The sequence below is a fragment of the Folsomia candida genome, unplaced genomic scaffold, assembly GCF_002217175.1.
Source record: "Folsomia candida strain VU population unplaced genomic scaffold, ASM221717v1 Fcan01_Sc001, whole genome shotgun sequence".
NCBI classification, from domain to species: Eukaryota; Metazoa; Arthropoda; class Collembola; order Entomobryomorpha; family Isotomidae; genus Folsomia; species Folsomia candida.
The window spans coordinates 5,737,315-5,762,100 of NW_019091193.1; the positions used below are offsets into that span (position 1 = coordinate 5,737,315).

The 24,786-nt window shown below is 37.3% G+C and overlaps 5 protein-coding genes across 6 annotated transcripts; 2 read left to right on the plus strand and 3 right to left on the minus strand.

Moving 5' to 3' along the window:
* Positions 1-52: 52 nt before the first annotated feature.
* Positions 53-2,305, minus strand: LOC110863305 (cytochrome P450 9e2). The gene is made up of 5 exons (XM_022112580.2): positions 2,067-2,305; positions 1,399-2,001; positions 749-1,327; positions 415-666; positions 53-342 (listed from the first exon to the last, which is right to left on the minus strand). The coding sequence occupies exons 2-5, from the start codon at positions 1,994-1,996 to the stop codon at positions 164-166; spliced, it is 1,608 nt and encodes a 535-aa protein (XP_021968272.1). The 5' UTR covers positions 1,997-2,001; positions 2,067-2,305; the 3' UTR covers positions 53-163.
* Positions 2,306-2,936: 631 nt separating this feature from the next.
* On the minus strand, positions 2,937-5,240 carry LOC110859032 (UPF0764 protein C16orf89 homolog). The gene is made up of 7 exons (XM_022107931.2): positions 4,883-5,240; positions 4,681-4,818; positions 4,438-4,594; positions 4,247-4,381; positions 3,902-4,173; positions 3,556-3,700; positions 2,937-3,481 (listed from the first exon to the last, which is right to left on the minus strand). Exons 1-7 carry the CDS (start codon positions 5,078-5,080, stop codon positions 3,156-3,158), a joined length of 1,371 nt encoding a protein of 456 aa, XP_021963623.2. The 5' UTR covers positions 5,081-5,240; the 3' UTR covers positions 2,937-3,155.
* Positions 5,241-6,163: 923 nt separating this feature from the next.
* LOC110857628 (zinc finger protein 93) lies at positions 6,164-9,733 on the plus strand. Its single transcript, XM_022106231.2, has 7 exons — positions 6,164-6,308; positions 6,473-6,860; positions 6,922-7,183; positions 7,432-8,274; positions 8,361-8,666; positions 8,733-8,811; positions 8,936-9,733. Exons 2-7 carry the CDS (start codon positions 6,488-6,490, stop codon positions 9,344-9,346), a joined length of 2,274 nt encoding a protein of 757 aa, XP_021961923.1. The 5' UTR covers positions 6,164-6,308; positions 6,473-6,487; the 3' UTR covers positions 9,347-9,733.
* Positions 9,734-14,316: 4,583 nt separating this feature from the next.
* LOC110863457 lies at positions 14,317-18,296 on the minus strand. The gene is made up of 6 exons (XM_022112770.2): positions 18,138-18,296; positions 17,573-17,901; positions 17,128-17,485; positions 16,722-17,066; positions 15,102-16,635; positions 14,317-15,032 (listed from the first exon to the last, which is right to left on the minus strand). Exons 2-5 carry the CDS (start codon positions 17,872-17,874, stop codon positions 16,270-16,272), a joined length of 1,371 nt encoding a protein of 456 aa, XP_021968462.1. The 5' UTR covers positions 17,875-17,901; positions 18,138-18,296; the 3' UTR covers positions 14,317-15,032; positions 15,102-16,269.
* A 244-nt stretch (positions 18,297-18,540) lies between these two features.
* LOC110863115 (condensin complex subunit 1) lies at positions 18,541-24,559 on the plus strand. 2 transcript variants are annotated; one of them, XM_022112357.2, is made up of 16 exons: positions 18,541-18,813; positions 18,905-19,227; positions 19,311-19,462; positions 19,536-19,683; positions 19,759-20,022; positions 20,116-20,283; positions 20,372-20,542; positions 20,642-20,818; positions 20,906-21,021; positions 21,088-21,304; positions 21,438-21,685; positions 21,769-21,984; positions 22,074-22,456; positions 22,523-23,148; positions 23,223-23,795; positions 23,881-24,559. In XM_022112357.2, exons 1-16 carry the CDS (start codon positions 18,672-18,674, stop codon positions 24,106-24,108), a joined length of 4,152 nt encoding a protein of 1,383 aa, XP_021968049.1. In that variant the 5' UTR covers positions 18,541-18,671; the 3' UTR covers positions 24,109-24,559. The 2 variants fall into 2 exon arrangements, with proteins under 2 accessions (XP_021968049.1, XP_021968048.1); XM_022112356.2 differs by having other exon boundaries at positions 22,074-23,148.
* The last annotated feature ends 227 nt before the right edge of the window (positions 24,560-24,786 follow it).

The following is a 24,786-nucleotide window of genomic DNA, read 5'->3' on the forward strand; positions in this document are numbered from 1 at the left end:
TATGCAGAGCAGATGAGCAACTATCGGGATTTACAATTGTCACTAATTCTTATTTCACATTAATTCGGACAATGCATATATGTGCATATGTTTATTTGCATATATGTATTTACAATAATGCTGTTAGACAAATCTAGAACTCCGTGTAGGGCCATCAAAATTATTATTCTTCAATCGTCCCTGACCTTCGCTTAAGGGCCAGCCACATGCCATCCTTAGGTTTAAGAGATCCTGCATTTTGAAATTCCATTGGGATCATTGTTCTCTTGGAGGGTTGGATGTCAAAATTATGGACGAGTTGGGCAATCGCAAGTTTAACTTCTGTCAAGGCGAATCTCATTCCTGTTCAAAAAATAAATTATGTGGTAGATAATTATTTAGTTGAGTTGTACATATGTAATTGTGACTCGTTACCAATGCAATTTCTCGGTCCTTGGCCAAACGGCAGGAAAGTATACGTATTAATTTTTCCCTTGTTCTCTGCCGAAAATCGTTCCGGATCAAACTTTTCAGGTTCGGGATAGTATCTCTCGTCGTGATGAATTTCCATGATCGGAACAAGTATTGCGCTTCCTTTCTTGATTAAGGTATCCGTCCCAGGAAGTAAGTAGTCTTGAGTGCAAGCTCGATCCGTAATGGGCGCTGGAGGGTAAAACCTGAGCGTTTCTGTGGACATATTTTTTCATAATTATTCTTTTGTAATATGCCCTATTTCCTAAACCAACGTCAATAAAAAATACGTCCTCACCATTAATCACCATGTCCAGATATGTCATTCTATGTATCGAATCGTACGTGAAATCGCCATCATTTTCTTCCAAAACGGTCTCCACCTCTTTTCTCAACTTATCCTGAATTTCTGGATAAATTGCGAGAGAATATGCACAAAAAAGTAAGAGCGACTGAGTCGTATCGAATCCGGCCAGAATGAAGAGAACACAATTCGACACGATGCCATCGTCGTCCAACATTTCGGAAATTTTACCACTGACCTCGCCCTTGATGATGGCGTCCTTCTCAAAATTGGACATTTCTTCCTCCTCCGTCTTCAAGTTATCCTCCCTCGCCTCCAACATCAACTGGATGAAATCGTTTCCCTTCTGCCCCGTCGTGTTCCTCTCTTTAATCGAGGATTTTATTGCCCCTGCGAAAAATTGGTGCATGTCCTCCCCAAACATTGTAACGCTCATCAATTTAGCCAACCTTGGAAATGCGAAGAGAACCGTAAATCGCAAAAAATTCTTGGCGCTGAACGTAAACTGCAATTTCTTTCCCATCTGTTCGAAAATTGAAGGTTCCGCTTGATCAAAGGCTTGAGAGTTCATGCCTATTATTTATTTTAAATATTTAAAACATTCAAAAAGCAGTCACAATTAAAAGTAAATTATTAAAATTTACCACAAACAGCGGACGCAATTGTGTCCATTGTAAATTTTGAGTATCCGTCTCCCAGGTCGATTTCGCCATGGGGCGAATCCTTCATCAGTTTGTCGACGTATTTGACGAGCTTCTTGGCACTGTCGCTGAACAGGGGGAAGAGGCGCTTAATCTTTCCCGTGGTGAAGGTAGGGCTCAACTTTGACCGCAATCCCTTCCATTTTTCGTCATTCACAAATATGAGCATTTTTGTGACCAGAACGTCGTTCTCTGGCAATTTGAAGCGTCGGTTGACAAAGTGGTCGAAATCTTTGACAAAGATGTACTTCAACATTTCCGGGTCGATCACCATGTAATTCACGACGCCATTCACCTCCACATTTCCAGCGACAGTTGTTTGTGCTTCTCTCATCTGTTGATAGTTTACTTGCAGAAGATCAAACATGGATTTTTTCTTGTAGTAGAGGAAGTAAAGAGCGTTTCCAAGAACATCGCCCAGATAAAGGATTTTCTTAGAACGGAAAAACAGGACATTGCGGACACTGGAGTAGACCAGGTACGAGATGAGGAAGATTACGAGATAGAAAAAGATCCAGAGAATACTTGTGATGGCAATCATTTTTGCTGAAGTGCATGAAAAATGATTAATTAGATACATGAAAAATTGTAATTTGACAATGTTTGCTTACATAAATGTCAGGTAAACAGCGATAACAAGAGTAATTTGCACAGAACTTTGCAAGAATTATGACCACAACAATGCAATAAGTGTATTTTATTATATTTGCAAAATAAGCAATAGAATTTTTGGGAAGATTGCAAAATTAATAAAATTATTTTTGCTGGAAGCCAATTTCACTGGTATTATACTACGTATGATTTTAAGTAGCACCGACAGAGTGTGAATATCTGTATTTACATCTCATGATCAACTAAATATGTGCATATACTATAGTATATATATATACTTACTACTTACTTGCATACATTGAAGTAAACTGATGTAATAACATAGTCAATAGTAAATGTCCAGCTTTGTTGTTATGCAGTTAGCAAGTCCAGTTTGTCCTACCCTCCAGCCTCAATTGCTATTCTGTATGAAATATGTATAGCACAGCATTTACATCAGCATCAGCAAAAAATCAGTCATGGTCATGAGTTGCGAAGCAGCAAAAACTAATAAATAAGTATATGCAAGCATCATGAGAGAATTGGCGACTAAAGCAACTAGTTGAAAACGTCATTTCAACAAATTACTCTGTTTTTGGTATGACTTGGTTTTGTGAGAAAACAAGTAAATTAAGAAGTGAAGCGTAGAAACTATATGTAGAATTGCATCAAGTTATTTCATGAATGATTTTTTGCTAACCATGAGAAAAATGAGACACGTAAAATAATATTGTATGAATATTCTTCAGCTTATTAAATTTGTCTTTGTCGAATTGAAACTTGATATCAAATTGTATCCTAGCAAAAAGGAAATATTTAATAAGTACTTTAACTTCGGCGTACTGGCGTGCACGAAAAAACCGTATCAGAACTTATGAATGATACTTTAAATTACTAACGTTTTATTTTCAGTTTATGCTATTTACATATCAATAAGTCCAGTTTTTTTTTATGCGAATTTTTTCAACGAGTAATTGTAAATTGATAGGCACAATTGCGTACTTCATTGTTATGCACACGGATAAGGAATTTATCCTACGTATTTTACAGCTAAGCAATTTTGTTTTGAGAAGTAAAGTCAAATTTTACATAGTAAAAAGTTTTGTAGTTTAATAAATATCGCCAGCTTCTTGCATCATGATTTCAAATTCTTCTCCAGGTGGTAAGCAGTGATCATGCAACCAGCCTAACTTCACGGCAAGTGCGGCTAGAGATGTCGATGAAAAATGGGAGAGACAAATTTCCTCTGGATTTACACCATTAATTTGCTCTCGGACGGTAGCTTTTCGAGGAATTCCAGTCTCAGTGGGAAAATACCGTAGGAAATCAGGGTTCAAAAAGCAACCAAAGTCACTCTTGCTTTGCCAAGTCAGAATTTCGTTGATCCAATCGTTCCGGAGAAAGTTTGGATAGCCGGCCAGACTGCAGATGAAGACTGAGACAAAACAAAAAATATATTTATTTTAGTAAATGATAAGTTCTATAAAATAAAAAAAGAGTTTGTGTAACCGTATTCTGAAAAGAGGTCGCGTCCCCACGTTGGGTATTTATGATCAGCAAGAAATTCTGCTTCTTTCAACATCTTGCTGCAATACGTTTCCAAATTGTGCTCCGAATTGCGAAAATAGTCGGGATGTTTGAGTTGACAGGATTTCTAGGCGAGGTTTAAGTAATAATTATAAAAATTGAGGTAATAATGAGGAATCATGTATCTCACTATCAGTATGGTTGTAGCTCAGCAAATTATGTATAGGTATGTATGTAGGTTGTAAACTTGTAAAAAGAGTAAATATATGTTCGGTTTTTTTGGTTACAAACATCTGAATTAAGTAATTGCTTTAAGACATTGACGCACCTGATTAGCAAACACGAGGAAAAGCGCTTGATGTGCCAACATATATTGTGATTGTGGTTCAGGGTTCAAAATTGTCCGACGGCAAGGGTATGGGACATCACATTGAGTGACAAGGGCTGCGAAGCAGTAGCCGTTAAGGGAAGGCCAAATCCCGTCCAAATCCTCGCCAATTTTGGGCGTGGCTAAACTTTTTTGATGAAGGACATCAAGTGACGCCCAATTTGAAAACGATCGTGTAAAAAGTCCGCATGCATTTCCAATTTCTTTAACAGCTGCGATATTGAATGGTGCGAAAAGTTATAATTTTTGTAACATACTTGGTAAATTGGTTGGTAAAATAATTACCTTGATTGACTAACGCATCGTCACCAAGCGTGGTAATAGCCTTATCATTAATCTGCTCGATTAAATTAATTGTCCTATTCATGAGCGAAACGTGCAAATTTTGTCCTCTTCTTTTGAACACGTGCTGTAAAACACCTGAAAAAAATGGCACATTAAATTTTTTTTAATAATTTGTTACGCAAATTACACACCTTCCAAAACTTGCAACCCGATGGAATCACCCAATGTGGATATTTGAGAGATGTGGTTTTCATAATAGTTGACAGCACTTAAAACAGCGTCTGTCAAAAGTTTAGCTTGAGTGTGGGCATTTTTACACATTTCGTTGACAGATTGTGGAGTCCTCTCCTGCTCGCAAGTAGACAAGGTAATTTTATTTCAGATTTTAAATTCACTTAAACACAGTTATAAAATTTTCAATTGTATTTATTTACCACATTCGAGTTATTGGCTGTCACCAGTTCAGATGTCCAACTCTGCAACTTATCTTTAAGTGTTGGACCGTCGTGTAAAAGTGAGGAAGAACTTGTTTGAATGAAGAACGTACGAATAAATGCTGAACCGTGGCAGTTCTGAAAATCAAAAATAATATATAATATTTTTTTAATTAGCAAGTAATTCAAATCAGATACTTACTGAAATCAGGGTTAGAATAAACCCGAATGTGGTGAAATGTCTCATTTTGGTGTGAGTGTGACCGACGATGTCGTATCTTTCAAGTTGAGAATGGTAATGACGCTGGCAAGGGCATAATAAATAAAAGGGCTGAACATGTACATATTTATATCGACATGTAGCGTTATGCAGTGAATTAAGGGTATTGTTCTGTAACATAAAACGGGTAATCCTTTAAACTAGGATATTTATGTATACTTAAATAAATAGACGCATGGCAAGGCACGTACACTCTGGATGCTTTGATATTTTATAAGAACAAGTGAATCTTTTCACTCTGACTGTTCGCTTATGCATAAATATGTGTAGAAATATTTTAAAAATACATTTCCTGTCCTTTGCCTTTCACTTTTGTGCATCGTGCTAACGGTGATAAGCACAATTTGAAATATGACTTCTACCGCAGTCAGGATGGAATATAAGTACTTAGGTACATGCATATTTATATTCACTAGTATATTACTAGTGTCCTTAATGCAAGGCTCTATTTGGTGTCCCCTAGTCACTAGTCCATTTTACTTAATAACTGTAAATCTACATGAATAATATGTACTATAAACTATAGTCACTATAGTATAGTGGCGTCAGTGGCGAAGCAGAATTAATAAATTCGGACAGATTTTCATGTCTTTTATAATTCCACCTCCATTATTTCAGTTAATCTCATTTTCAATGTAAGCAAGAGCCTCTTGCCAAGAGGTGTAAATAGTTGACGGATAATTTTCGTTCTTCAAAACCCCAATGGTTCGCCTGACCAGCGATTTTCCTTTAGATCCATGCCAGCGATTGAGGTGGCGTATATGACACCATGCTAGACGCATATTCATAAGGTTGGGGCTAGAAAATGTACCTAACTAAACAAAAGGTTAAATGCTATTGATGTATCAATAAGGTTTTCGAAACCGTAGAAATTTTACTTAAAGGGTCCATGAAATGTTTGTTCTTGCCTTGTGTGTATAATGCATGGCTGTAGAATGTTATGCGTACATATTTATATGCATATGCATATTTCGACTATGTTGTCTTGAAAAAATATGTGAGGTCGTCTTAAAAAATAGGAGAAATTTCATGAAACAAATGGCGTTCAGAAATATAATATGGTATATGTATATATATTTCCTCAGTTATATAATTCCAGGTTTGCATGAAAAAATTTTATAGTAAAATCATAGAAGTAAAAGTTTTACTTCTGATTTTACAGAACGAGACAACTTTTTTTGGCACGAAACATCTGCTCTTCTTGAACGTCAAAGAGTAAATAAAAACAAAGCTGGATTCTCAGCGAGAATTTCTCACCTGATTCATGCTTATTAATTTAAATTAAATTTTTTAACTGAACAGCAACTCTCGAACTTACCATATTTCGTATAAGCCTATAATTTACTAGGTATTACATACTATTTAAACGTATATTACTATTACTATTAATAATATGCACTAGTTAAACTAAATCAGTTAAACTAATTTAGTTTGTAGTTTACTACCTGTCTAAAATTTAAAATCTTTTCAGCAGAAATATAAATATCAATTAATCACATTGTTTTTTTGTAGACTTACACAATCGACATGTCCAACGAACTCTGCCTTCTTTGTTTGCAAGGAGTGGACAAGGACGAGAGCGCAGCAAAATCCGTCCAAAAATTCAAAGTCGAAACCCTCTGCAAACTGTTGGCACCTTGCCATCCAAATTACAAACCTTTTCATAATCAATTCGAATTGGAAGGGGATGAGATGTATCAGTTTTGCGATGTTTGTTACCCTCTGGTCAGCACAATAGACGAAATTAAGAACCAAATTCAACTGCTGGAGGAAGAAATTGGATCGAAAGTTAAGCAAATTCAGGCCACAATTTTGGACGCTTCCTCCCCGCTGCAAAATAATGAGGATAATGGAAGAGAGAAAATTATACAAATTCGTAACATGATTCTGCGTGTGACAGGTTAGATATTTTAAATTCCATTAATTAGGGACAAAGCGTTACATATTCTTGTCCTCATTAGGAGAGAATGCGGAACATCAAGATGACAGTTTTGTACCAGACGAAGTACAAGTCAAAGTGGAGGATGTCAATGTGGATGATCAATTCTTAGATGACGACTTTAATTCCTACTCCCTGCCAAGTGTCGAAAAACCAAAGGAGGAAGAGACTGACGATTTATTTGACGATGGGGACGATGTCGACACTACTTTTTGTATTATTCCCTGTTCACAAAAGAAGCTAAGGGGGAGACCTAAATCATCTATTAAGAAGCCACTACTACGGTATTATATTAAAGTTAATGTATGTATGTATGTATTGGGCATGTTCACGTCAAGCAGTGAGTTTAGCTACACTGTGCTGCAGCAAATTAAGAGAATCACTTAATTTTATTAATATCTCTTTAAAGCGATATTCATTTCTGTGAAATTTGTAAACGTATCTATAAAATCCATTCAAATCGTCACCTAATTACCACAAGTTCTTTTTACGATTATTTTTTGTATTTACATCTCATGGATATTCTTTACAGGAAACGAAAAAACGAGGATTCCTCCGCAGCAAAAATATTGTCTAGAACTAAAAAAAACTCGAAACGGATCAAAGAGTCTCCTCGACCACCAAGTCTGCAAACGACACGGTCCTCGCCTCGCGTCAAGCAGCAAACCGCTCCACTCAAAGACGTCAAAACTCTTGTAGTTTCGCTGAAAAGAATTGGCTCCACAATTACAAAATCCACAGCAAGATCGAATTCTGCTTCATCGTCAGATGAGGATACAAAATCTAAACCTGGCGACGACAAAGATTGGGCTCCGAGAAATGAGGGTGATGACTACATCGAGACTTCTGACGAAGAAACTGAAGACGCAAAGGACGCTATCCTCTCCCACAAGTGTGGATCGTGTACCAAATCTTTCACCACTGAATCTATCCTTAATCGGCATGTGGCAAGACTCCACAGTGTCGCTTGCACCGAGCCATCATGCAACGCCAGATTTCGTACCAAGAAAGCGAGGGACTCCCACATGAAGCGTGTCCATGAAGGCATCGCCCCTTATCAGTGCCGACTTTGCGGGAATAAATTCCTTCGCCAAGGCACGCTCGCTGCGCATATGGTGATTCGCCACGAAGAAGGGGAGAAGAAATTCTCTTGCGTCAAATGCAATAAGAGCTTCTGCCTCGAGGAAAACTTTCAGAGACATTTGAAACTACACGACTTCGAGGCAATCAAACCGTTAGTTTGTGACCTGTGCGATGACCGATTTGAAAACGAAGTCCGTTTACAAAGACATTTAGCAACACTAACACACAATACACGCTCCTTCAAATGTAATATTTGTGCCAAGGGGTGCGGAAGTAGGGTGGCACTGGAAAGGTACTAAGTTGTACGTGTATTATTTTAAACTACTACAAAAACCATCTCTTACTTGGTTTAATTATAAGTCTCATTCTCTGTTCCAGGCATATGCGTAGTCATACTAAGGAAAAGCCGGAAAAATGCCCCCATTGTGACGCTACCTGGGCCGATAAGACAACCCTGCAACGGCACATCTTACGTTCCCACTCATCAGCGTCCGCAGCAAATATTTGTCACATTTGTGGGAAAGGATTTTATCTTCCCTATGATCTTAAGATCCACCTCGATCGTCACGATGGCAAATATGTGGTCAAATGCGACACTTGTGGGGACACTTTTGTAGACCCCGTTACACTACAATCCCATCGTATTAGGTTGCACGGCGAGGACCCCTTCGTTTGTGATGAATGGTAATTCGATTTTTTTAAATAAATAAATTTGTTAATATTAATAGTAGATATTTTAAAAACAATTAGTGGTGCCAGATTTACGTCTATGGGAGCATTAAAATCACACAAGAAGATCCATGAGGGAGACAAGAAGCATAAATGTCTAGTAAGGCTACCAATTCCTAACAATATTTTTGCAAAATTTCGTAAAAGCCAGACTTAACGCCTATAACGAATCATTTCCAGGGTCCTGAAATTTACTTAATTCTCTAAATTTGATTTGTCCATAGACTTGCGGCGCCAGTTTTCTTCGCATGACGGAACTTACAAGTCACATGCGAACCCACAGCGGGGAGCGACCATTCCCTTGCCCCCACTGCGAGAAAGCGTTCAAGACCAAAAAATATTTGACCAATCACGTGAATGGTATCCACACTCCAGGCTACGTCGTCCCCACTCCCCACAAGTGCCCGCATTGTAGTAAAGGATTTCAATATCCTTTCGTTCTGGAGGGTCACATCCGCGCAGTTCACACGGGAGAACAGCCCTTCACTTGTGACCAGTGCGGAAAGGGATTCGCCGTCAAGTCAACGTTAACTCTGCATCTGAAAGGAACCCATGGCGTCGTTTTGGAGACGAAAGACAGGCTGCCAAGATCAAAAAAGGATGCGTTTCATGAAGAAGAGGAATTAAATGCTTAAATTTTAAATCATTGGATATTACAAGTATTGCATACCTCGTGCATACGTAAGTATGCACTTCGTTATTTATGCGTACATGTTTGTATGTAAATATTTATGTATTGATGCATTGCTTAAGAATATGTGCAAATACGATAAATGAACATGACACATGGAAGCTGATAAATTAATTTCAAATGAAAATTTTGGTTGAACATATTCAAACGAAACCCGTGAGTTTTTGTAACTTGTATTATTTTTATTTTTATAACTTTTTAAATAATTAGACCGCTATAATTCATAGGCTCTCAAGACAAGAAACGTAATTTTACACGATATGCATATGTACTCATCCTCAGGTAATGTGCATAAATATGTATTTCATTAAATAAATTATTTGAAACTAAATATCTGTATACGACATATCTGCTAAAAGTGTATATATATTTGCCATGCAATTTTCGCCATTCCTTTTAATTTCTATCTCTCGTTAGCAACAACGTAGCCGTGGAGTCAGTAACCCTGGCGAAATAATTCAGAAAATATTGCATTCCAATCCCATTCTTTAACGTTTCCACAGTCTCAAGAAATTCCAAATTGATTGTATTCGGCAAGAGGCAATTCAACATTTTCCGCCTATACTTGTTCCCCCCATGTTCCACCCGCATCCGCTGAATGAACTCTTTTGACCTCACCCCTGAAAGAGCGACCCAGTACACCGCATACCATTCCACAGCCACAGGAACTATTAGAATTGGCAAGCATCCAAGAATGACAAACGGCGAAGGAGGATTTCCGTCAATAATCTCTTCCATTAGATAAAAAAGTCCTGCCGTTGAAACCCCCACGCTGTTGATGTGGTGTAGACACGGTAATATCAAGCCACGGATGGCTTCACCTTGAACCTTGGTCATCACCTTGAGGTTGAAATAGATTCGGACTGCTGTGTCGAAATTCATCCCAGAGCGAAGTTTGAACTTTCCCTTCGACAATTCTGGGACGAGCAAGGATGTCCACGTCAAGAGAAAAACGATGCTGTAACTGACGAAAAGGGTGCACACTCCCACCGTAGAAAATACCATATTTGCCACGACGGTCGACACTGATCCGATGGTGATACGTGCGAAATATTTTACCAGTTTTCCATACTGCTCAAAATCGTGGATCGCTCGAAGCAAGGTGTAGTTCGGGTTGGATGAGGATAACCCGACGATACAGGACATGACTGGGCCCAACTTGAAGCACAAGGTGTGGAAGGTATTGGTTGTTTTTGTAATGATGAAAATTAGTTTAGTTACTTCAGTCCCTCTGGGGCTGCGAGGGTCGGGAAGTAGACCTGAATTTATTTGAAATTATAAATTTATTCGACAATAACTTGAAAAAATGTGCACAACAACGTGTCCAATAATGTAGTGATATTACATTATTTAATACAAATATTTCTGAAGGTTTATACACATACATATTACTTAAGAAATATAAATATTTAACCACCTACTCTCAAGCCTCCTATCAAGCATAATCATGGATTCATAGCTTTGCAGAAATTTGTCCAAGGCAGCCGGTCTAAAGAAACTGTATCCAAACAGCACGAAGGACATTATTTGGAATGTCGCATAGTATGAGAGGGGTATGGTTAATTTGTCCTCTACACTCGTAGTGTGGATATGATAACACCTTGCGAGAAAGACGGGAAAGGCGATAAGGGCCGTGGATATGTAGAATTGTTGAAAGAGGCGATATTGCCATTCGGTCCCTTCAAATCGTTTGATTTCTTTCGCCTTGGCGTCCCAGTACATGTAGTACGTCGTGTAGAGAGAACTTCGCTGCGTTGCTTTCACAGCGTCACGAAAACTTTGAGACATTAGTTTCCCCAGCATTTTTTCATTATGAGTGCAGTCCCATCATGAAAGTCGTAGTGAGAAATTTCGACAGGACAGTCGATGATTGACTGTCGATCACATATATAACGCTATTTACTTACTTGCAATTGCATAATGTGAAGGATGAACAATTTTCTTTGTATACTAATTATGTTTAATCCGATGAATTTGGATTGCATATTTATGTGCATAGACACATCTAATATCTAATTCACGTTCTATGTACATACATAATTGCAATGTAACCTGTAATATTTGTCTGCCTATCTGTTAGCTATGTATGTATGTACATATGTACAAAACGATTCACAATTAGAGGTATTCTGCATAACAGTCTGACATATTATGTGAGTAATTTTTAAAATACTAAAGTGCAAATTATCAAAATTCGAAGTGATTTGACATGAATTTTAAAGACATTTCTAAAGTAAAATTGTCCTAACCATATTTTTATATACAGTAATATAAATACATACACGTATGCACTATGCAGGTGATGGTGGATGGTTAAATTTTGAAAGTCAGGGCTGCTTGTCGTACCGTCTGTCGATTAACGACAACGACAGTATTTCAACTGCAACATTTCGTAAAGTATTCAACAATTATAATTAATTCCAGCGTTTTCAAATATTTCTTCAGCTCATCGTCAACAATTATGCGTATAAAATATTTAATTTTTCAGCAACAGACATCTAAATTAAAAAAATTAAATGTATATGTAAGCAAATCGTAACAGGAATTTAATAAATCCTTCCACAATTCCGTCCATCCTTCACATTACACACAAGTCATACAAAGTGTTAAGCACGATGGATGTAAGTATGAGGTCAACTGAAGCAATACTTTGACCGTTTCAGCTGCATCATTTCCTGTCGTGTCTAGAGAAGCTGTTGCATATACGTAGGTGTTTTATTATTGATTTTCAAAAGGTATGTTCCGCACTGTTTGTGACCAAACTTTTGATGAAATAACAAACTTCGAATACATCTAGGAGGTTGTGATTTTTTTCAGTTCTGTAGGTTAACATGAACACTAGAAATAAATCAGCAAACTTTACCTCGACGGAAAAAATGTCAGATTTGCAAATTAAATATCGTAGCGTGATTTAATTTTTAATGCTGGAGGGGCAATACGTGTCGCAGATTTATGATCGAATGCTTAAAATTTACGATGAAAACTGCCCAACACAAAACACAAATTCAATTGCGTCAATAATTTCAAATGATGGCGAAAAAAAGTCTCGGACAAAAAGCCGCTAGAACGCCCAAAATCTGTTTCTCCCACAGAAAGGCTCCGGAAACTAGAGGAACCAATAATGAGAGATCCGCGATTGAAACTGCCCTATTTAGCAGATGAGATGGGTGTTCCAAAACCAACAATTTGTTCCATGTTAACTGAAGTCTTCGGTATGAAAATGGCTTCCTCCCGTTGGGTACCAAAATTGCTTTCGGCATCTCAAAAACAGGATCGAGTCGACTTTTGGAATGAAACTTTTGCCCTTTCAAATGAAACCTGGAACTTGATTTATATTTTAATAGTTGGATATGATACTTGGGTTTACTATTATGACCCGGAGACCAAATAATAATTCACACAATGGAAGCACGGGGGGTCGCCACCGCCCATGAAAGCAAAAGTGCAAAAACCTGCCAAAAAATTGATGATTCCCATTTTCAAGGATACCAAAGGTCCCCTCCTTATTACATTTATTGGTAAAAATACTATGATAAATGGGGCAGCCTATGCAGGAATTTCGAAGGAGCTGTGTGCTGTGGTTGAAGAAAAACGTGGGGTCAAAAAAAAGAGTTGGTGCATTTTTAGCACGCCTAAGCGCCACCTCATACCTGGCTTTTGGGAGGGCTGCTGCAGACGGAAATCGCTTCACCTAGATAAACCACCTCCTGTACAGTCCAGACATGACCCTTGGTGATTATTATTCGTTTCGAAACTTAAAGAAAGACATCAGGGGGAAACGGTTTTCTGATGATAACGAAATCAAGTCGTAAATTTTGGCATATTTTCGAGGTAAATTTTGATGAGCTATTGCTAGTGTTAATGTTAACCTACAGAACTGAAAAAAATCACAGCATCCTAAATGTATTTGAAGTTTATTATTTCATCAAAAGTTTGGTCAGAAACAGTGCGGAACATACCTTTTGAAAATCAATAATAAAACACCCACGTATACATGCACAAGAAATTCATCGATTAAGACTAACCAACTAATTTCTTACACCGTAACAGTCTCATCTCCTCATTATTAAATTTTTTCATCGCATTTGCAATGAAAATCGGTCACGTCCAGTTTTGGAATCCTAAATTTTTGAAACCTCAAATTTTATGCTTCCCTGCGATATGGCTCGTCAAAACCCTGTTTTACGTAAATAGCTTAATTTAGTAGTTTAAGCAGAATTTCCATGAAACACGTATGTTAAATACATCTCTAATATTACATACATTAAACGTCTTACAAAATGCATACTATAAGAAGTAAAATCTTTAAGCATGTTCATTCAATACTTACGTATGTAGGTAAATAAGACTTGTGATGCATGTATGTATGTATGTATGTATGTATATACAGTCAACATAGTACATATACACCCAGTTTCCATTAAATATCGTTAAACGTAATTGAAATTGGACTGAAAGCCTGTATGTACTTCATGCTATGAGAATACTGTAAATTAGTTATATCCTAGTGTGAGTTATTTGGTGAATAAAGGAGATAAAGTGAATCTCTTCGGAGAGAGACAAATCCTCTCATCACCATCTTCAACTAAAGATTAGACCACAATAGCTCATCTTGCACCTACACAATTTCGATAGATTAAGCAAAAAACAGCATAAAAATCTAATCATCACACTCAAAAGAACTGGGTTGAAATGAAATGGAAGGAATCATGATCTTGTATAAAATTTGTACAATAACCGAGGCGAATTTCGGGTGTTGTCGCATTGAACAAGAAATCGGGGTCGGTTTCTCAAATTGCATTTCATTTCAAAATTCAAGCCCTTCGAATCTGAAATTAAAAGGAAATTTTCACTCCACGTACACAACATGACACAAATCAAATGTCAAGAGTAAATTTTTGCCCCACTGTGATGCCCAGGTATATAATTATTTATTCTTAACACAAAATTCTTAAAATATTGTCCTTAAAGGCACATAAATACATACATAGTATGATGTCTTCCGCTTCTTGAGACGGCTGACATGACCAAAAAGTGAGATAGGAACCTTCAACCGACTTTAGGCAAGCTTAAGGCAAAAATAAACTTATCCATAATACAACTATGAAATAAATACATACATATTAAGTACATTCAGCTCCAAATCTACTTGTCAAATTCCTATCAAACACTACATATGCAAATGATCCCACATCACATCTAACATATTGAAAGCAATGCAAATTAGATTATTTAGATAAGTAAATAGTGGGAACATTTGCATGTGCCCCAATGTACGTAGCCCTTGTTAATTGAGGAACACAGCACCCAAATTTTTCAATATGAATTTTCTACAATTAGGAATAATAAATAATTACTACAAATCACTATGCATACGTAATACATACGCATTCATAAGGCTCTCCACTAATTTCTTTAAATATTGCACATGATTATGTTTTATGACTATGTATTCTTTAATTTCTATGAAACCCAAGATACACCAGGAAATCCGAGTTTGTCCTTCCACCACTTCTTCTTATTCTGTAGGTGTACCTTTTTCCGTGTTTTTGGCAACAAGGCCGACATGGTGACATTCTGAGAAACCCACCACCATTTCCGCTTCCGGTTGAAAAGGTCTTGTTCAGGATCTTTAATGACAAATATTATTTGTTGCATTTGCATATAAAAAATTAGCTGATTAGCTATGCAGCACTCACCTTCCCTGTTTTCAATCTCATCTCTCCTCACAACATCATCCCTCCTGCTACTGATTAGGCCAAGTCTTTGCAATCCAAGCCTTAAATATTGGCACTTTGCAAAACAAATCGCACCTAATCCATTGATCGCAAAAAATGCGGATTCGGGACCTAAATCAAACCCAACAAGGGCTGCAAGAGCTCCAAAGCCTGAGAGGATGGTTGCACAACCGAAGACACAGAGACCTCCTCCCACCACACTGGCGTCGTCCCCAACAGACACACCCCCACCACCAGCGGACATTTTCAGAAAACTAGATGGCTTATTGGTTAAATGTTTGGCAAATTGTTCGCATGTTTTTTACCCAAGAAAAACAACTATGCTATTTATGCATTCCTTTCCGTGTGAAGGGTGGATTTCAACTGATGAGACAAAATCGAAAATAAAAGCAGAAGCCACAAGTACATATTTTCCAATCCTAGATTAATTACCGTATCCGATCGCCCCTCACTGCACCCAACGCGACGAAAAAGTTAATGATACCAAAGTGATCTCAATCTGTCGCCTTCCGATCCGTTTGTGATGCATCATCATCATCTCACACCGTAACTAATCGACCTGCACGCATAGAAAAGTGGATACAAAGATGCAGACCATTGTACTCTACATACATACAAAAATATATGTAAAAAGAGTAAACTTGAGAGTCCTACAGACACATTAAGGTAATTGTTAACTAAATTTTTCCAATAATTAATATTTTAAACGAAACGCTGGACGAATTTTTGGACCAAATTGACAAATTAATTAAACTCTAGCTTCACTTCTTTCAGCCGTTTAACACCTTCAGTGAGAAACTATGCATATTAAATTTCGACCAGTAAGTTGTACGTACTAAATATGTTGCATACATAATGGATTATATGAACACACTTGCCAAAAACTTTTAATTAAGGCAATATAAATCACAGTGGAAAATACTTCTTTTACATTCGCATACTTGAGGAATACTGAAAAATACATGTAGAAAAATAAATTACTTGCTAAGGAGAATCATTATAAAATCAATAAACGAATCGTATTCGAATTTTTATACAAAAAATGGAGTAAAATTAGAATGACCAAATCCCTAGATTTAATCGGATTCAAAACCTTCCATAGATATAATTGGCGGAACACATTGGGACTTTAGGACTGTGTACTAAGTGTACTTTCTTCCTCTTGCTCTTCTCCTTGTGCTCCTTCTTTCGTACACACTAGCTTATGATACTTCCAGTCCCGACGTTGACAATAAGCACTACAATAACCGACCTTCCTGCAACCACCGCAACGAGAAACATCGCAAGATTCCTCTTCGACACCAACGTCATATCCTTCACCAGGAGGGCGTACTTTGATTTGGATTGGATGGATACCATCAATTAGTCCGCAATGGGCGCAGATTCGGTTGCTTATATACTTCACAAGAAGACGTTTTAGCTCGAGGATAAATGCTTCGGCACCCTCTTTATACTTCTTCGAGTATTTCTTGACCCCCATGTGCACCAACGGTCCCTACAGGAAATGAGCACCATTAAATAAATTAAATTTAACTACGTTTAATTGAAATTAAAAAAATGTCATTGGCCTATCAAACTTACGGGATCCACCGTCCCAGGAAATTGTGCTTTGTATTCTTCCTCGCTGTTATACACGACGAGACTCCCTTTACATCCTTTGTACCCAAACACCCGCCCCGTCGGATCCACAATGTACACCGAGCCATCCGGCAGTACGGCGGAGATGACGTGGTGGCGAATCACCAAACGGTCCCCTGTCACAAAAGTTGCCATGTGCCTCTTCTTTACATACCGGTCAAAATTTACCACGGGGTCATCAGGTTCTGGATTATATTTTTCCGACTCAAAATTAACTCCCATAGATACACTGAAGATGTGGGTTGGAACCGTTTCCAAGATTGTGGCTCGCAAAGATGCAACTGGAACCTGAGCCACAAAATTGTCGATAAGTACTATGAATAACTGCATCATTAAATAATTTGCGTACCTTGTCACCCGTGGGAAGAACCCAATATTTGACCCCCGCTTTCTCCAGACGAGGCGCACTACCTAAAATCCCGGCAATAAGCGCTCTCGTCTTATCAATGAAAGTTATCGCCCAGTATACACTCTCTTTCAGATCGTTAGAAGCAATTGGCTGAACATTAGGTCCAGATACGGGGTCGTCTTTCATTAATTTTTCAACCGCTTCCTTAACCTTCCACGCTTCCATGAATGCGCGAATGTTCCTGAAATCATACACTTTCAGAGCTTCCACTTCATCTGGAGGGAGCAAAGGGATCAGTGGGTCGCCGTAACCGAGGCGAAATACGTCTTCAGTACAAATCTTGGTAGCTGTAAACGGCCTAATTTAGTTATCAAATTAATAAACTTACAAATTAATATATTTAAATAGTTTCAATCAGATAAACTTAGGTACAAATAAATCTCACTTGTATGCTGACTCTTTGTGCACATCTGAACTTTTTAGCGGCTTACTTCCTCCTGGTTCAACGTCGAGAAGAATATCGCCATTCTTGAACGCTGCACGGTTGCGCTCCAAGGAACGAATAGTTCCCATGTGTTGAATAGCTTGGGTGACACCGATTGCGCGGAGAATGTATTGAACGAGGTCCAAATCTTCCTCCATTTCCGGCAAGGTAAACTCCTTTGGGGGCGGTTCTTTCTTTTTCGATTTCTTCTTGCTCGATGATGATGGAGTCACCTCCTGTTTGGGTGGTAATGCTGTAGCCATATTAACTTGATCACCAGCTCAGTTATTCTAACAGATAAAAATTTACATAAAATTTAAAATAGACCTTTATGAATATATTAAGTTTGAATTGATCTTTAAAGAATTAGAACTGCTCAATATAAAATTGGCAGGCACTTTTATTAAATTTACTCTGCATTAGTACTGCTAATTCTAGTAGTCATTGCATATTATTTATTACGTACTTACATAACTCCTGTATTTTTATTTTTTATGAAGGTACAAATTCTAAATTTATTTATTACCTCAAGAAGAATTACAAGTTCTGACCAATTTCTTTAAACGTTTTATACAATTTGTACGTATTTTTAATTAAAGTAGATTTAAAATTTATAATTCACAAAGCACAAAAATAAAAAGCTCCACCAACCAGCACATCAGCACTAATCAGCAGACAAATAAACAAACAGACAAGACGAAGAAAGAAAAGAAAGACCGATTTCCCACCTGATGAGGTGCATCACCGCTGTTGAGATGATTCATCCATTACGTTGCAACAAAATTAGAATTTGCAAAGTGACATATTTGTTGTTTTCATTGTAGCCTAAACCTTTGCTGTAAAATTTACGGAATAAGTTCAGAAAAGACAATGAGTTGGTAACGTGATTGCTAAACAGCCCAAGCGGCATGAGACAAAGATCTCATCTCAGTCATCTCTCACCAATTTCAGAAGAAGAGGGAAGAATAATCCCGGCACCCGGGTGTCAGCTTTGACACCTCATACCTAGGCAAAAAATAACCTACTACTCTAATTACTGCCGATTAACGTAATCATCATCATGGAGGTCATGGAGGATGATGAGTATGAGGACTACGAGGACGACGAGGAACACCTTTCTGTGTTTTTACAAGGGACCGGAGGTCAGGCTGACTACTTGGAGGCGATTCCAACCAGTAATATTGGACTTCAGAAGCTTACAAGTAATTACTAATTATTAAACAGGAAAAATGAAGTTTATCTAGTTTGTTGAGTAATTAACACCCTATTTATTGTTTACATTTTAATATGTAGCTATCCACAACCGTGTCAAGAACCAGGGCACTTTTCTTGTAACTTCACACTATTCAACTTTGGCTAATGCCGTTGCTGGAGACCCCACACCTCCGCCAGAAGTTATCTTTGAAGCCGCACGGATTATTCATAAGGGATTAATCAAACTAAAAGAAGAAATTGGTGTGCACGGGGCTGAAGTCGACAAATTTAATCGAAAGGAAATCAATCGACTGCGGAGATCTTTAGCCGTTATGATATATCTTGTACATCGTGGATTAGGTGGGATGGACGCCCAAATTATCCTTCAATCAGGAAATATAGGAGGGAAGGGGAAGAGTGGAGTAAGTACATACTAGGATTTTAGTTGTCATTAAATTAGAAATTCTAATTTAGAATGCATTTGATGTTGCATTGCAATTTACAGAAAGCTACGGCTGCATTTAATGGAATCGAATACGCTTGCGGAATCAATTGGCGGAACCTACGATCGATGATTATGGAAGAATTGTTGGCAGTCTTGCAACTGCATGTGGAGAAAATATGGGACGACACTGGATATGGGTATAGTGTCCCAAGGTATTTAGCAATTTACAAGCGTTTTGATAAATTATTACTTTATTATAATTAAAAATTATTTTTTGTTGTTTAGAATGTTGATCCGTACCATGTGCAGGAACTTTAATGAAGTGCGCCTTGCAAATGAAAACTTACGAGCTGGAAATGAACCTTACAAAATTTTTGCAATTGTCGCTAAACGGTTCAATAAAGCGGCGGATGTGTACCAGCGATTATTTCCTGTAAAGTTTTACAATGCTGTTTGTTTCCGGTTTCCGTTTCACTTGATTATTTGGAGTTACTCTTTATCATTACAGCTTATGAAGTACGGAGAGGATGTTGGCAAACTGATTTCCAGATCTGTTGAGGTGATGGCAAATGACTATGAGATTGAAGATGCTGTAGTAAACGCATTTCAAACAATAATGATCATCGTGGAGACTTACATGGGAGAGTCGGACAAAAATTCGGTTTTGGCCGAGAAAGGTGCTGCACAAGTATTGGAAGATCTATGTGAACGAACACCAAAAGACGTGATTCAAAAGGCTAGATTATACTTGGTTCATTTGTTAAAAGTTGATGTAAGATACTTATGATTTACGTAATATTTTAATTTGAATTACGAATTCCAATTAGTTTTGCTTCCCTAAATTATTTATATTCATTTTATGTAGAGCGTTCCAATTAGGAATGCAGTAGTTCAAGGAAGTGCGACGCTTATGCGTTGGCTAAACCGTACCGATGGCGAAGGATTGGAAAATATTGGAAAGCTAAGAACACAAATCCTTAACGAGATTTTAGTTAAACATTGCCGTGACGTAAATTTCTTAATTAGATCTAAGGTACATTCAACTTTATTGACTGTTTGGTTTGATCTTGATTTTGTTACAATATATCAATCTAATTTTGTTAACTTGAATATCTTTTTAGTGCCTCCAAATTTTGGCCAAATTAATTGATGAAGGCATTTTAGAACCGATAGAAGTTGCAATTTGCATGAATGCTGCTATTGATCGAATGAATGACTCTACGACCTTAACTAGGAAATACTCAATGTTAATTGTCAACAATATCTTGGCCAAATTTCCTGGAATTTGCAGTGTGAGTTTGCCCTACTACTGCAAGCAATACACTATATACTCAATACTTTAACTTATGTACATATGTCGCTTATGCTAATCATTGCATAATTCATTTCAGACTGAAATAAATTATAAGAAAGAAGTGGATGATCACAGGAAACGGTTATTGGAGATAATGGCCAAAACATCTCCGCGTAAAAGTTATTATACGTGTGCAATTGTTCGAGAATTTACAGAACAAGTTCAAGTTGAAGAGATCCCTTTGCCCGAGATATATGACGCTGATGTTGAAGCAGTATGCAAAACTTGTTTATTTGACTAACACTTTATTTGCTCTTTTAAATATAAATACTGTTTATTTTTACCTACACTTTCCGTTCAGGGAATGACTAAAGTACGCCCGTTAATTGCTGGCCTTGTTAAAGAAGATAAATATTGGGATGCTTGTCTTATCCTCTATCATTGCTTTCAAAGATATGGGAACAATGTCGGAATTGCGTGAGTGCTGATAAATTAAATTCAAAGTTCAATCAAGCTATTCTGATTATGACACTGTTTTCTTAGCGAGGCTGGAGTAACTTCCGCCAAGCCTGAGCTTTACTTGGGATTTTTTAATAAGGTTACTACAGGAAGTGAGAGCTCCACAGATTTTGCAACACAAAGCCATAGGTCAATTTTGGAATGTTCACTTGATCTATCAAAGTCAATGACAGCTCATGAAGGTGAATTAATGGAAAATGAAGAAGTTATTATTGAACGGAAAATACTTCAGTTTTCGCAGGTACATATAAATAGTTTGGGTACAAATCAGACGACTGCTTGATAGTTGATCCATGCAATTATTTTTATAAAAAGAATACATACAACATATATGAATGCATTATATATATAATTTTAAATTATTTATTTTTCAGGGCTGCTTGAGGATGAAAGAAAAATTGAATAGTTTGGTCGAAAAATTGACCCTTCTATTACAAATTGGCCAACCAAATGACCGGACAAAAGTTATCGGCACTATCCGAGAATTGGTTCGATCTGGATATCCAGTAAACGAGAAGATTACTGGCCCTGTTGTTCAAGCTATTGCGATGCTAGCTAAAAATTCTGCTGGCGCTTTGGCCCCTGCATTCTGGAGCATTTTTATTGGAGACCAAGGAATTGGGTACTTTAGTAAAACAAAAAAAAACATCATCACAAATAAGAAACGTTATTTATTTTCTTCAATTTTAAATTCTTTTTTTATAGAAACGTCCAAATGGTCCGCAACATTTTCAAAATTCTTGACTCTGTTGATGCTGCCACTAAGAATCTTCTCAAGCCAATAATCGGTGAAATGTACGCAGTTGGGTCCCTTTCAGAACAGGCTGTACGAATTCTGTGGGACGCGTTCAATCGTGCTTATGACTCATGGTCTGCACATGATGCTAAAAATGCTATCTTTGTTCTTGGTGCAATTGGAAAGTACGTCTTAATAAGTATATGATATTACATAATAGAGTAATAATAATGAAAGTGTCCATGTAAAAACCTATTTTAAATCTAATTAATAGGTGTAACAAGGATGTGATTACGGCAAATTTAGGCTTTATTTTAAAAGCTGGACTTGGAGATGACGCTTTAAATGACTTTGGCCTGATTCGATACACTCTTGAAGCAATTTTGTTTAGTTTGAAGGCAACAAAGAAAGGAGAAAGCGATGTGCAAACCACTCATCGTCTGAGCAGGAACCATGCACTTTTTGACAGACTTGTGGAAATCCTTGTTTATGGAGTAAGCACAAAAGGAAATTGGGAAACTCATCAACACTTTCCTCGGGTTGCAGAACTTGCTGTGCAGATCATATATAAACTCTCGTGGGATCACATTCCATTTACTGACCAAATTTTGCGCAGAATTCCCCCCATTGTATTTGGAGAGACCAACGAAAATGAAGGTTTTTCTAACTTTGAAATTAAAGATACTGAAGAAATATATATTCGATACATGGCCATTATGACAGCTTTGTTGGGAACTCACATTAACTACTGTGAAACGGTTGCCATCCCAGAAATCAAACGACGGAAGGCGGTTGACACAAGTGTGGTGTTAGAGGATGCCATGTCGAAATCTGACCTTGACAATGTTTCTACGACATGCAATTCAACTCTAGGTGGTCACTCTTCCTTAAAGCTAAATGCGACTAATATCGCCCGTATTTCCGCAATAAACAATTCGTCAACAATAAGCCGTGCCCGAAGGCGAAGACCCAAATCTACTTCGTCATTCTCGACTACCGGGAGTACTACTGGAGTGCTATCGGAAATTGAGGCCGTCATAGGAAAATCTGCATTTGATGGTGATGTCGACATTGTCAAGTCGTACATTGAAAAACTGTTGGACCGTGGAACGTTTCACCAGTTGCGCCACATCACTCTATACTTTTGCCAAAATATTACAACTATTAAACACCGAAAATTGAAGATATCAATTGTTAACTCTATCGCGAAGCTTATGTTGGTCAGTGCAGAATCCGTGGCAAAGCTTATCGAGCCATTTATCAACTTGTGGACCATCGTGGACGATGACCTAGTCAAGGTTGAAATGCTTAAACATATTACGGCTTTAAATGTCAGATTTCCTAACCAGGTACAAATTTTATTAACTAACAAAATGTGATGTAAATATGCATATAGCTGACAATTTGTTTTGTTGTACAACAGATGGAACCATGCAATATGATAATCAAGAGCGGATTAATGAGCGGCAGCACTCACATCAAAATGGCATGTTTGGATTTCATGGGATATCTGGCATTGGGAGACATGGTGAAAATTCGAGATAGTATTGCAGAAGTCGCTTTATGTCTAACCTCAGAAAAATTGGTTATACGAGAATTGGCTCGAGATTTCTTTGACGTCTGCGCCGAAAAGAATAATGTTATCAGCAACGCCATACCGGAAGTTATCTCACAGTTATCAAATCGTGACGGCCTTTCACAGCAAGACTTTCAAGGCATTATGAAATTTCTTCTAGTTCGTGTCAAGAAGGAAAAACAAGTTGTTGGTCTCGTTGAAACACTGGTGAACCGTTTTAAAGGATCAGCTCAAAATGGACGCTTATGGGAAGACAATGCTTGTTGTTTGTCGCAGCTTCCTCAGGGGGAGAAGACCTTCAAAATTATTCGCGATAATTTACGCTTGTACACTGACAAATTAGAGAATGAAGTTGTGTACACTTCGTTTGTTCATATAATTGGAATTTTACGACGTGTCAATTTGAAGCCTGGTGTTAAGGTGAATGCAATATAAATAATTTTCTTTTTACTATGACTTTTTTTAATTAGATTTGTATTAATAACTAGTTTTTACTTAATTTCAGACAAAAGTCGAGGATTATGAGCGAGAGTTGAAGGAGCTGCGTGAAAAATGCTTGAAAAAGAATTATGTTGCTAAAGCTAAGAACCGTCAAGAAGGGAAAAACAACAAACAATCTGAAAATCAAGACGCTTCAAGCTTAATTAGTTTGTTCAAGGAGCCGGATGGAAATGGTATCGATAAGGGCGGCCAAGATGAAAATACTGACGATTCGGATGACGAAGATTCTTGAATAGACAATTTGAATAGACGATTTATTAATACTTTTAATTTGACCTCAACGTTTATTAATGTACGTACCTGTACTATTAAGTTGATTTTGTTACATTTCAATGTAAACTTTTTTGAGTAGTTTCCCATGCATAGTATATACGAAAATAACGTTACATGTAGATTTAGAACCAATTTAAAAAAATAACTCGATACTTTTTTCTAATTCAACGCTTGCCAGTGACTTATTTATTGAGTTTGACTTTCACTCTTATTACCGACTCTGAATCTCCGGCATTCTAAATTATGTTATAATCTGCAATGTGAAATATAGTGTTTTTTCACTTTTTTTAAACATATTTGATTTTTATATCCGAGATGTTGCATTCATTCCGAATGCATGTTATCACGTGTGCCACATACATATACCCGTGAGTTGAATAAAGATTTTAACAACTATTTAAATACTGAGCACTTTGAAATTGGTCAGTGTCGATTTGTTTGCACATTGCAATTGTTGAGAATTAAATTTTATATACGCCATCCCAAATCTATTCATACATATGTACAATATATTTCTACATACATACATACAGAGTTTTAAAAGAATAAAAAAACAAGTTCGTTCCAATTGTTTTGCATACCTAGATATGTACCGTTCTAAGCTCTGGATCGGAGGTCATTATATAAATCAGCTTAT

Excerpts from the sequence above, each read along its gene's own strand:
- LOC110863115 (XM_022112356.2), top strand. The coding sequence starts at position 18,672 with ATGGAGGTCATGGAGGATGATGAGTATGAGGACTACGAGGACGACGAG. Across the intron at positions 19,228-19,310 it reads GAGGGAAGGGGAAGAGTGGA|AAAGCTACGGCTGCATTTAA; the intron begins GTAAGTACATAC and ends TGCAATTTACAG. Across the intron at positions 20,023-20,115 it reads TTCATTTGTTAAAAGTTGAT|AGCGTTCCAATTAGGAATGC; the intron begins GTAAGATACTTA and ends CATTTTATGTAG.
- LOC110857628 (XM_022106231.2), top strand. The coding sequence starts at position 6,488 with ATGTCCAACGAACTCTGCCTTCTTTGTTTGCAAGGAGTGGACAAGGAC. Across the intron at positions 7,184-7,431 it reads ATTAAGAAGCCACTACTACG|GAAACGAAAAAACGAGGATT; the intron begins GTATTATATTAA and ends TATTCTTTACAG. Across the intron at positions 8,275-8,360 it reads AGTAGGGTGGCACTGGAAAG|GCATATGCGTAGTCATACTA; the intron begins GTACTAAGTTGT and ends TCTCTGTTCCAG.
- LOC110863457 (XM_022112770.2), bottom strand. The coding sequence starts at position 17,874 with ATGGCTACAGCATTACCACCCAAACAGGAGGTGACTCCATCATCATCG. Across the intron at positions 17,486-17,572 it reads CACAAAGAGTCAGCATACAA|GCCGTTTACAGCTACCAAGA; the intron begins GTGAGATTTATT and ends TAACTAAATTAG. Across the intron at positions 17,067-17,127 it reads TTCTTCCCACGGGTGACAAG|GTTCCAGTTGCATCTTTGCG; the intron begins GTACGCAAATTA and ends TTTGTGGCTCAG.
- LOC110863305 (XM_022112580.2), bottom strand. The coding sequence starts at position 1,996 with ATGATTGCCATCACAAGTATTCTCTGGATCTTTTTCTATCTCGTAATC. Across the intron at positions 1,328-1,398 it reads AATTGCGTCCGCTGTTTGTG|GCATGAACTCTCAAGCCTTT; the intron begins GTAAATTTTAAT and ends AATAAATAATAG. Across the intron at positions 667-748 it reads TCTGGACATGGTGATTAATG|AAACGCTCAGGTTTTACCCT; the intron begins GTGAGGACGTAT and ends ATATGTCCACAG.
- LOC110859032 (XM_022107931.2), bottom strand. The coding sequence starts at position 5,080 with ATGTTACAGAACAATACCCTTAATTCACTGCATAACGCTACATGTCGA. Across the intron at positions 4,595-4,680 it reads CAGCCAATAACTCGAATGTG|GAGAGGACTCCACAATCTGT; the intron begins GTAAATAAATAC and ends ACTTGCGAGCAG. Across the intron at positions 4,174-4,246 it reads CGATGCGTTAGTCAATCAAG|CTGTTAAAGAAATTGGAAAT; the intron begins GTAATTATTTTA and ends TCAATATCGCAG.